The following is an 11545-nucleotide window of genomic DNA, read 5'->3' as shown; positions in this document are numbered from 1 at the left end:
TGAGTCTGGTCCAATACAGGATGATTATCAACCATCCTGTAATCATGGAACTACTCCATAGCGTACAACTCGCTTTGGCATCGGTTGCGCCGAACTTAGCTTTGGTCACACTCAGGCGGCTCCCACAAAGACAGTGGTGGCCTCCCTAAACGTCTTCTCCAGATCAGGAGCAATTGTTCGAGCCACGAGGTGGTCTTAGTCTGCCAACGCTTAAAATGTGTGCTATAAATGGGACCGGTTTCAATGTTGCGAAAAAGATTTGAATCGAAAAGTGTCTCGTGGCAACAGGAGGCGGAGGAGGAGTGGGCGTGTACCACTTCTCTTCTCAAGTTATCAATGGCTAGTGGAAGAGCAAACTTTACAAAGGGGTGTCAACTCTCCTTAACTTGTGAGGTGATACTAAACTTCTCACCACTTATCTTATATAGATCAAAGCCCATCTATTAGAAAACTGCTACGCAGACGACAGTTGCCGAACTCGAAGTATGCACGATGGAGGATTTGACCTTGATGTTCAGGATGCACGATGGAGGATTTGACGTTGATGTTCAGGTTTGCAGTACGAATGAACGGCTTGATGTTGTGCGTCCTCCGAGAATCGTTCGAAAGTTGTCGTGTGTATAGCATCGTTTCATCTATAATTCCACAATCTCTACTTTTGGGGACATGGACTCTAGAGGACATATGATGGTTGCAGGGAGAAGGAGAAAGACATGTTATTTGTCAATCAATACATGATCAAAAATAGAACAAAACACTATGTTTCTATTATATTTTTCATGGCAACACACGGCGTCCAGCTAGCATTATTCGACGAGCAGTCAAATCATTCCAAAATGTTTACAACCCCGTCGGGGCAAGTGATAACTCATGGACGGATAGTGACTGCTCGACATGGCGAGTGCAGGCACGGCACAACGTATGCCCGACGCCTCTCGCGCGCGGGCCGGCCAAACTCGTGGCGTCGCGCGGAACGAAAACTGGCTCGGCCAGAAGGGTTGCCGTTTACTGTCTACGGGAGTACGGGACCCTCGTCCCGCTCGCGCCGGCAACAGATTCGGCACACGGCCAGCATCCCACCACCACGTTTCCACCGTCAGGCCAGCACAGCACCCACTGTCAACAGGCTACGGCATGCCAACCCGTCCCCGCCCGTGCAGCCGTGCTAGGCTAAACCGCGTCCGCCCCACGCGGCTGAGGCAAACGCACCACCTGCCGCCGCGCCATTTATTACCCGGCCGCCTCGCCTCCCACCTTTTCCACTACCCCGCTGCCGTTACCACTCTCCACGAGACCGCAGCCGATTAGAGCCGTTGCTCCAGGAACGCAGCTCGCCCGCACCGCGCCACGCGACAGCTCGCTCGCTAGCCCGTACGTCGTGGGCGCCATGGCCGGCTCGCGGCGCGACGCGGACCAGAAGGAGAAGGCCCCGCCGGCGGCGCCGCCGCAGCAGCAGCCGGGGCGCGAGGAGGAGAGGGAGTGGGTGCCGTGGATCGTGCCGGTCTTCGTGGCCGCCAACGTCGCCCTGTTCGCCGTGGCGATGTACGCCAACAACTGCCCCGCGCACGCGCGCGGCGGCCGCGGCGGCAGGAAGTGCGTCGGCGCGGGGTTCCTCCGCCGCTTCGCCTTCCAGCCGCTCAGCCAGAACCCGCTCCTCGGGCCCTCCTCCGCCACGTGAGTGATCCGTCGGTCTCGTCTTCCCAACAATTCGGCTCTCGCCGCTTCGATTCCTTCGATTCAACGAGAGATTCGTCATGTCTTACGCTCCCGGTACATACTGTCGTCTCCAGATTGCAGAAGCTGGGCGCGCTCGTGTGGGACAAGGTGGTGCACGAGCACCAGGGGTGGAGACTCGTGACCTGCATCTGGCTCCACGCCGGCGTCGTCCACCTGCTCGCCAACATGCTCAGCCTCGTGCTCGTCGGGCTCAGGCTGGAGCAGCAGTTCGGATTTGGTACGCGTTCTTCTCCGGAACTGACACTCCCATTACCTGAACATTCTGAACTAACATTTTTTTTTTGAAACGAAAGGGGTTGCCCCCCTGCCCCAACTTTTTATTGAATTCTGAACTAACATTGTTCCCGTGAATTTCGTTGCAGTGAGAGTCGGCGTCATCTACCTCGTCTCCGGCGTCGGGGGCAGCGTGATGTCGTCCCTGTTCATCAGAGACAACATCTCCGTGGGCGCGTCCGGTGCGCTCTTCGGGCTCCTCGGAGCCATGCTCTCAGAGCTCTTCACCAACTGGACCATCTACACCAACAAGGTGGGCGCATCTCCAACCAATTCTGCAGCAACAGTTGGTTCTGAAAATCCGTCAAGTTTCTGACACTTCCGACGTGGCCGGAATGCGTGCAGGCGGCGGCGCTGGTGACGTTGCTGTTCGTGATCGCGGTCAATCTGGCGATCGGCATCCTGCCGCACGTGGACAACTTCGCGCACATCGGGGGGTTCCTCACGGGGTTCCTCCTCGGGTTCGTACTGCTCATGCGCCCGCACTACGGCTGGGCGCAGCGCTACGTGCTGCCGTCCTCCGTCAAGGACGTCGGCCGGAAGTTCCTGGCCTACCAGTGGGCTCTGCTCGCCCTGGCCTCGGTCCTGGTCGTCATCGGGTAAGCAAAGCGGCAACGACATCTCTCTTGTTGAGTTGAGTCTAGGTGGGCTCTCGACTTCCGGTTGACTGATGCTGTCTTGCTGTTGTCCTGCGCAGGCTGGCGGTTGGGATGGCGATGCTCTTCCGAGGGGTGAACGGCAACGAGCACTGCGAGTGGTGCCACTACCTCAGCTGCGTGCCGACCGCCAGATGGAGCTGCGGGAAATGAAATGGGAGCAAGCAACTTCATGGACCTCCATATTACTTCGTTCTTTTCCGCACAGGCATTTTGATGCGCAGATGCTGTATATACGAGTACTGCTATATAACGGATTACACCCCTGGATTTACTCGATGATTGTTTCCTTCGGTTGTTGGACTTGAAAAACGGGGAATATCTTGAATCTTACACCTGCATGTGCCTGACAGCGCGGCTGCCTTTTAAATTTGTGTGCCAAACAGATCCATCTTTATATAATTTACCCAATGATTAATTATCATGGTACAGCTTTGAGATTCCACAAAGCCAAGATAAAAACTGGTCGGTGCAGATTATAGAAATGGCTTCATGTAGGAAATGTTTTAGTATTATTTTCTCCGCACCGAAAGCAAGTGGTAATGAATGATTTCACAGCCAAAGCGATCCGCTGGATAGTCGGCATTCCAGTCGGAGGAGCATACTATCAGCAATTCTTAATTTCTTGTACTGCAGGCGCGGCTGTAGTAGACTGTTAAAAGCGACAGCACACAAACTTCAAATGAGTCTATACGAAAACTCCAAAATGAATGCCAGTACGTAGTACAAAATTAACCACATAGTCTCCGCAAAAGACGTGCATGGCAGAAGTTATATTATCTTTGTGTGCTCTAAAACATACTTAAATCTAGTATCTTAGCTTGAATATGGAAGATCATGACATGAAACACTTGACTATGGCACAAATCATCACTAAAATCTCTCAATGCACCTCAGGTCCAAACCAAGGAGAACTTGTTTTCACACCTTCCTTTCTGCTGCCTTCTGGCTGTACTCGTGCTTGAGGAGGTTCGCCCTCAGAAGCATGGACTTGACATCCCTCTCAAACTCAATGCCAGTCTGCAGAGCACGCTGGAAAGTTCCGTTCCTTTGGTCGGCGTGGCTTGCGTATAGAATCTTGTTGTGCGAGTCGATACGAGCCTGCATATAAATTAAAGAAACGAAAAGATCAGCAAATTAGCTCTGCAGGTGTTGCAAACTTGCAATACATGCTATACAAGGCATCTTTGTTAGGTACCTGTATTTTGTTATCAGTGATAAGCGCTGCCAGCTCTTTCTCTAGCAGGGACACGGAGGTCTGGAAGGCAACAGCCATCAAGTTGAGATCAACAGATATGAATGGGAATGTGTACTGTATGATGGCTTTGTGTCGAATGTCCTTGTACAGAGTTTCTATATGCGCATGCAAATGCATATCCAGCAGCAGGTTTGACTTCAGCTTCTCAAGATATCCCAGACATGACCCATAGCGGCTGGTATTAATTGCAATGAGTTAATAAAAAAGGTGTATAAAGAATAAAAATGTATGTTTATGAAGAAAAAAGGCACGGCACAGTAAAAAACAAAGGAATTAATAATCTACTGCACAAATGCATAAGCAACATCATCGGGTAGAAGGTTCAACACATCTCATAATAAATCCAGCTACAATGTGAGAATCCAGGTGAATAAATAGACAACTGAGGAAACTATTCCTTATTAGACAACAACCACCAAAATGTGACAGGTTTTAGTTGGTTCAGTTGTTATAGTTTATCCACCAGTCAATGACCACATCGTATCAGTGCAAGTGACAAGCAAGGTTAGCAACTGCTGTCTTATTAGATGTGGAAGGAATGACAGCATGACCTCTCTTTTCAAATTCATAATTCCGCTATAAAGTTATGGCATCCACTGTAAAGAGTGGGCAACATGGTTTGAGCATGGGTGCACAGGGTGCTCGACGGAATGCCCAGCTAACTGAGGCAACTGCTTGGCCCAGAACGTGGCCTTTGAGATGTCTCACCGAAAATCATTTGAAATTTATTTTACCTGACTAATGAACAACTGAAGTATGCTCTCTTTCAAGTTTAAAAAAAAAACATCACTTACAACAATCAGAAACTGCCAGAGCATGTTAACAAAAGATACAACATCATCATTTATATCATTGGCTTCACAAATAATTGAAGATTTAAAACACCAAAGAACAGGAATGCCCAGAAGTGGCTTGGTACTTATCTATTTGGAAGAAATTTACCATCTGGATAATGCCGCTTTGAGCACCAGGCTAAAATGACTATTTTGGGTCCCCGAACTTCCATTTTTGTGTCAAATTTTTTCCAGATAAAACGTCAATTTAAGCAAAATTTTATGCCACAATGTGTGGAACTAGACCACCTGCCTATGATGCAAAGAACTTTTTTTAAGGCAAGGTGCAAACTGGGACCAAAATGATCCCTTGAACTGGGAGTAAATTTGGAGTATCAAACTTTACCCTGTTTGTAATACTGGACCAACTGTATACTACTAAAACACTGTGAATGAGCTATAAATTATCCTGCTGCTGACATCACGATCCCTCTAAACATGTAAAACAAGACTCATTAAGCAACCATACATTTCATATGCTTAATTCACCCAAAATCCCCATCTATCATGTAGAAGACCAGAGCTCCTACAATATCGTTCATAATACTCTTTGCTATAGGACCAATAGATTAAAAAGGAACTTCATCCCGCAGAAAAATATACAGTTCAATAAAGCATCAAGGGAGAAAATTAATTGCAGCAGTTGCATCCTAGATTCCTAGTACCTTGCATAAAAATCATTTACCAGCTCCCTTACTTCAGGCACTAACTCCAAAAAATTGCGAAAATTGTAGTTGTCAATAACTTTGCTCTGTATCAAATGAGGAAATTAATCTGGTTTAGACAGAACAATTAACATAAAATATCCATGTGAAGGGAAAAAATAGTTCAGGCAAAGACGAACCTTCAGCTCTGAGCGATCAAAAGAAGCAAGCGCGCATAGTGCACCATAGACAGCAACATCTTGTGGAGCTATAACTTCAGAATAGTTGCTCCTTAGCTCTGATCCTGTCTCTATAAACTTCAGAAGGGGGAACACTTTTAATCCCGCAGTCAACTTAACAGTTCTATTACTATTATCAAGTGTGAGTATGAAATAACTAACTGAATAAAAAATGGCATCTTTGATATGTGGTTCTTCACAAAAGAAGTTGGTAGGTACCAATTACTGGGCTTTATCTCCAGCCCGAAATAGAAATTGATATATCTTTAGCATAATGAGTTTTGTCGTGAGAAAAGGACGAGGGAATACATATTTACTTAGTTTGTATATAAATTATCCAGATTTCCTGAAAAGGGAGTAACAAACTGACAAACATAGCAGATATAGTAAAGTTAGGGGATCCCTTTACTTGTTTCATTTCCTTACTTCTAATAAACCACAGGTTACAATAATATCACTGCCGAAATCTCCAATAGCACAACTGTTGCAATTTTAAAACACACCAGCTATTCGAGCCAATGTAGTGGAACAGTTCAAAGTTCCAACAGATTAAATTGGCATGCTTCATGAATCCCTGATAAACAGATGTAGCAACACGAAATACTAGGATAGAAACAATAACAAGTAAAGGAGATTCTAGTGCACTAACCTTCCGGGCAGCAAGTTTGTACTTGTTTGTTTCCATGTAGGCTAATCCAGCAGCAGCTCGCAACTTGGCGGCAGTAATAGGATCCATATCGTCTGGGGTCTGCTCCGCCTTGATGACATAATTTGACACGTGCATAAATTGCCCCAGCTCAATGCTAACAAGTATGACATTCAAGCACATCTGAACAACATGCTTGGAGGTCGTGCAGTAATCGCGGGTCCTGATATAGCTCTTGAAGGCGTCTGAAAGGTGGCCTTGAGCATAGTGGAAATCACCAAGGTCATTGTAGCCCATCCGAATACTCTCTTTGATCAGATTGGTCTGCAGGTAGAATGATTTCAGAAAACACGCCAATGCGTCGCTAATTGCGTCAAGCAGAAATGGCGACAGTGCAACCCTAAAGCAAACAAAAGGGAGCGAAGTTTAGGGTTTCCGTACCCTGTAGACATTGAGCTCGCTGTCAAGCTTATCCTTGCGCAGCAGGGCGCGGCGCTCGACGGCGTCGGACCAGGCCTGGTCGGCTGCGTAGCGGGGGCCGAGGCGGCCGGCGATCTTGGCGGAGACGTCGCGGTGGAGGGCCGTGTCCTCTCCCTTGAGGGCCCAGTCGTAGGCCAGCCGGAGCGCATCCAGCCGCATCTGCTCCGACCCGCACTTCTCCGCGATGAAGAGAAGCCGCGCCACGCGCGTGCGCCCCGAGTACTGCGCCGCGTACGCCTCCACGTCGAACTGGTCGCCGGACACCAGCGCGTGCGAGGATTCGCCGCCGTCCGCGGACGCGGGGGCGGTCGGGAGCTCGTCCTCGACGTCCATGGCGTTAAACCCTAGAGAAACGGCCGGGCGGAAGCAAGGAGCGGGGAGGCGACGGCGAGATAGAGGTACACTTGTTTGAATCGAAATGAGAAGTTGAGGGGTTGATCTGTAAATCCGGGCAAAATTGACAATTTTGACGTGTGGACGAAAACAATTCACCAAGTGAACTGGTTCGAAAAAAATACACACAGCTGACCGTTTTTGTGTGGCGCCGACACGCAGACGCCGCACCCTATTATGCAGCGCCTTGCTCTCAGGCGTTGCAGGCTTGGCCAATGTGGCACCCTCAGGGCCCGCACCCAGCAGTGCAACGCCTCAGGGCTAGGCGCCACACCTGTAAAGTGCAACGCCTAACCCATAGGCGCTGCACGATGACTTAGAGGCAGCCGCGCCTAGCCCTCTTTCCACCCACCCCAGTTACAGAAACGACGCGCCCACGGCTTCCTCCTCTTCTCCTATCTCTCAAATTCTTCGGATCTGACGATTTGGTCCGAGAATTTCTTCACCAATCCATTCTAGAAGATACTCTCCTCCGATTCCCTTCTTTCTATCCAGAAAATGTATCTTATTTTGAAGATTTGTGGAACCCTTATTTGATTGGATTAGAATCTTGCATGTATATAGATTTGTGGGATTTAAGATTTGTAGATGATTTGTAATTATTTTGTAACCCTAGTTTAGTTTATTTCTATTAAAAAGATATGCTTCTATGTTGAAAACCTAGGTTGTTAAGATGAACCTTACACATGTCTAGATTGTGTTGATATTCTTTTAGATGAGTTAGATGAAATCCTATATTCGTATTGACAAGAATGCTTTGCATACATAAGTTGAAATGTTATTTACATGACACCATTATAGAACCATATATTGTTTTGGATGCATATGTTTTTTGTGATGATTATTGGCATGCTTTGATTGTAGATATTACATTATTATTCAATTTTCCTTTTAGTTTGTACCGATTGTAGGTGTGTTTTTTGTGTTGATTGTTGGCATGATTTGATTAGGAAGCGTAGGGAGTTAGCTAACGTATGTTTTATTGGGGAACGTAGCGATAATTCAAAATTTTCTACGCATCACCAAGATCAATCTAGGAGATTCTAACAACCAGAGAGAGAGAGAGGAGGAGCATCTTCATACCTTTGAAGATCGCTAAGCGGAAGTGTTACTAGAACGCGGAGGATGGACTCATACTCGCGGCGATTCAAATCATGGAAGATCCGATCTACGCCGAACGGACGACGCCTCCGCGTTCAACACACGGACAGCCCGGGGACGTTTCCTCCTTCTTGATCCAGCAAGGGAAGATGATAAGTTGAGGGAGAGCTCCGGCAGCACGACGGCGTGGTGGTGGAGCTTGTGGTTCTCCTGCAGGGCTTCACCAAGAACTACGGAGGAGGAGGAGGAGGAGGAGGGAGGGAGGGGATGCGCGAAGGGAAGGGATGTGGCAGCCCCTCTCACCCACCCACCCCACTATTTATAGGGGAAGGGGAGAGGGGGCCGCCCCCCTTAGATATCTAGGGGGCAAGGGGGGAGCTTGCCCCCCAAGTTTGGTGGGAGGCGCCCCCACCCCCTAGGGTTTTCAACCCTAGGCGCCTTGGGCCCTTGGGGGCGCACCAGCCCACCAGGGGCTGATTCTCACCCTTTGTTCAGCCCACTAAGTCCCCCGGGGCAGGTGGCCCCACCCGGTGGACCTCCGGACACCTTTCGGTGGTCCCGATACAATACCGATAACCCCCGAAACTATTCCGCTGACTGAAACTGGACTTCCCATATATAGATCTTTACCTTCGGACCATTCCGGAACTCCTCGCGACATCCGGGATCTCATACGGGACTCCGAACAACATTCAGTAACCACATACTAATTCCCATAACAACTCTAGCGTCATCGAACCTTAAGTGTGTAGACCCTACGGGTTCGGGAATCATGCAGACATGACCGAGACATCTCTCTGGCCAATAACCAACAGCGGGATCTGGATACCCATGTTGGCTCCCACATATTCCATGATGATCTCATTGGATGAACCACGATGTCGGGGATTCAATCAATCCCGTATACAATTCCCTTTGTCAACCGGTATGTTACTTGCCCGAGATTTGATCGTGTTATCCCAATACCTCGTTCAATCTCGTTACCGGCAAGTCTCTGTACTCGTTCCGCAATGCATGATCCCGTGACTAACTGCTTAGTCACATTGAGCTCATTATGATGATGCACTACCGAGTGGGCCCAGAGATACCTCTCTGTCATACGAGTGACAAATCCCAGTCTTGATTCGTGCCAACCCAACAGACACTATCGGAGATACCTTTAATGTACCTTTATAGCCACCCAGTTACGTTGTGACGTTTGGTACACCCAAAGCATTCCTACGGTATCCGGGAGTTGCACAATATCATGGTCTAAGGAAATGATACTTGACATTAGAAAAGCTCTTAGCAAACGAACTACACGATCTTGTGCTATGCTTAGGATTGGGTCTTGTCCACATCATTCTCCTAATGATGTGATCCCATTATCAATGACATCCAATGTCCATGGTCAGGAAACCATGACCATCTATTGATCAACGAGCTAGTCAACTAGAGGCTCACTAGGGACATGTTGTGGTCTATGTATTCACATATGTATTACGGTTTCCGGTTAATACAATTATAGCATGAACAACAGACAATTATCATGAACAAGGAAATATAATAATAACCATTTTATCATTGCCTTTAGGGCATATTTCCAATAGTCTCCCACTTGCACTGGAGTCAATAATCTAGTTACATTCTGATGAATTGAACACCATAGAGTTCTGGTGTTGATCATGTTTTGCTCGTGGAAAAGGTTTAGTCAACGGATCTGCGACATTCAGATCCGTATGTACTTTACAAATATCTATGTCTCCATCTTGAACATTTTCATGAATGGAGTTGAAGCGACACTTGATATGCCTGGTCTTCTTGTGAAACATGGGCTTCTTGGCAAGGGCAATAGCTCCAATGTTGTCACAGAAGAGAGTCATCGGGCCCGACGCATTGGGAATAACTCCTAGGTCAGTAATGAACTCCTTCATCCAGATAGCTTCATGCGCTGCCTCCGAGGCTGCCATGTACTCCGCTTCACATGTAGGTCCCGCCATGACGCTTTGCTTGCAACTGCACCAGCTTACTGCCACACCATTCAAAATATACATGTATCCGGTTTGTGACTTGGAGTCACCCAGATCTGTGTCGAAGCTAGCATCGACGTAACCCTTTACGACGAGCTCTTCATCACCTCCATAAATGAGAAACATATCCTTAGTCCTTTTCAGGTACTTCGGGATATTCTTGACCGCTGTCCAATGTTCCATGCCGGTATTACTTTGGTACCTTCCCACCAAACTTACGGCAAGGTTTACATCAGGTCTAGTACATAGCATGGCATACATAATAGACCCTATGGCTGAGGCACAGGGGATGACACTCATCTTTTCTCTATCTTCTGCCGAGGTCGGGCATTGAGTTGTGCTCAATTTCACACCTTGCAAAACAGGCAATAACCCCTTCTTGGATTGATCCATATTGAACTTCTTCAATATCTTATCAAGGTATGTGCTTTGCGAAAGACCGATGAGGCATCTCGATCTATCTCTATAGATCTTGATGCCTAATATGTAAGCAGCTTCTCCAAGGTCCTTCATTGAAAAACACTTATTTAAGTAGGCCTTTATGCTTTCCAAAAATTCTATATCATTTCCCATCAATAGTATGTCATCCACATATAATATGAGAAATGCTACAGAGCTCCCACTCACTTTCTTGCAAACGCAGGCTTCTCCATAAGTCTGCATAAACCCAAACGCTTTGATCATTTCATCAAAGCGAATGTTCCAACTCCAAGATGCTTGCACCAGCCCATAAATGGAGCGCTGGAGCTTGCATAATTTATTAGCATTCTTAGGATCAACAAAACCTTCTGGCTGCATCATATACAATTCTTCCTTAAGGAAACCGTTGAGGAATGCCGTTTTGACATCCATTTGACATATCTCATAATCATAGAATGCGGCAATTGCTAACATGATTCGAACGGACTTCAGCTTCGCTATGGGTGAGAAGGTCTCATCGTAGTCAACCCCTTGAACTTGTTGATAACCCTTAGCGACAAGTCGAGCTTTATAGATGGTCACATTACCATCTGCGCCAGTCTTCTTCTTAAAGATCCATTTATTTTCTATGGCTCGCCGATCATCGGGCAAGTCTGTCAAAGTCCTTACTTTGTTTTTATACATGGATCCTATCTCGGATTTCATGGCTTCAAGCCATTTGTTGGAATCTGGGCCCGCCATCGCTTCTTCATAGTTCGAAGGTTCACTGTTGTCTAATAACATGGTTTCCAGGACAGGGTGGCCATAGCATTCTGGTGTGGAACGTGTCCTTGTGGACCTATGAAGTTCAGTAGAA

The 11545-nt window shown here is 47.4% G+C and overlaps 2 protein-coding genes across 3 annotated transcripts; one reads left to right on the top strand and one right to left on the bottom strand.

The window, feature by feature from the left end:
• The first annotated feature begins 1221 nt into the window (after positions 1 to 1221).
• Positions 1222 to 2999, top strand: LOC123124002 (RHOMBOID-like protein 2). Its single transcript, XM_044544696.1, has 5 exons — positions 1222 to 1674; positions 1791 to 1954; positions 2100 to 2263; positions 2356 to 2609; positions 2708 to 2999. Exons 1-5 carry the CDS (start codon positions 1388 to 1390, stop codon positions 2817 to 2819), a joined length of 981 nt encoding a protein of 326 aa, XP_044400631.1. The 5' UTR covers positions 1222 to 1387; the 3' UTR covers positions 2820 to 2999.
• A 51-nt stretch (positions 3000 to 3050) lies between these two features.
• On the bottom strand, positions 3051 to 7188 carry LOC123123990 (COP9 signalosome complex subunit 1). Of its 2 annotated transcripts, XM_044544682.1 has the most exons (7): positions 6728 to 7188; positions 6290 to 6610; positions 5602 to 5718; positions 5423 to 5508; positions 3865 to 4099; positions 3594 to 3767; positions 3051 to 3318 (listed from the first exon to the last, which is right to left on the bottom strand). In XM_044544682.1, the coding sequence occupies exons 1-7, from the start codon at positions 7097 to 7099 to the stop codon at positions 3274 to 3276; spliced, it is 1350 nt and encodes a 449-aa protein (XP_044400617.1). In that variant the 5' UTR covers positions 7100 to 7188; the 3' UTR covers positions 3051 to 3273. The 2 variants fall into 2 exon arrangements, with proteins under 2 accessions (XP_044400617.1, XP_044400619.1); XM_044544684.1 differs by lacking the exon at positions 3051 to 3318 and having other exon boundaries at positions 3350 to 3767; positions 6728 to 7184.
• Positions 7189 to 11545: the final 4357 nt, after the last annotated feature.

The sequence above is a fragment of the Triticum aestivum genome, chromosome 1B, assembly GCF_018294505.1.
Source record: "Triticum aestivum cultivar Chinese Spring chromosome 1B, IWGSC CS RefSeq v2.1, whole genome shotgun sequence".
Lineage (NCBI taxonomy): Eukaryota > Viridiplantae > Streptophyta > Magnoliopsida > Poales > Poaceae > Triticum > Triticum aestivum.
This window is presented reverse-complemented; position numbering and strand designations above follow the sequence as displayed.

Coding starts and splice junctions, on each gene's coding strand:
- LOC123123990 (XM_044544682.1), bottom strand. CDS start 7,099: ATGGACGTCGAGGACGAGCTCCCGACCGCCCCCGCGTCCGCGGACGGC. Junction 5,719..6,289: donor ACAAACTTGCTGCCCGGAAG/GTTAGTGCACTA, acceptor CCCCTTCTGAAG/TTTATAGAGACAGGATCAGA. Junction 3,768..3,864: donor TCACTGATAACAAAATACAG/GTACCTAACAAA, acceptor ATTTATATGCAG/GCTCGTATCGACTCGCACAA.
- LOC123124002 (XM_044544696.1), top strand. CDS start 1,388: ATGGCCGGCTCGCGGCGCGACGCGGACCAGAAGGAGAAGGCCCCGCCG. Junction 1,675..1,790: donor CTCGGGCCCTCCTCCGCCAC/GTGAGTGATCCG, acceptor TGTCGTCTCCAG/ATTGCAGAAGCTGGGCGCGC. Junction 2,264..2,355: donor GGACCATCTACACCAACAAG/GTGGGCGCATCT, acceptor GAATGCGTGCAG/GCGGCGGCGCTGGTGACGTT.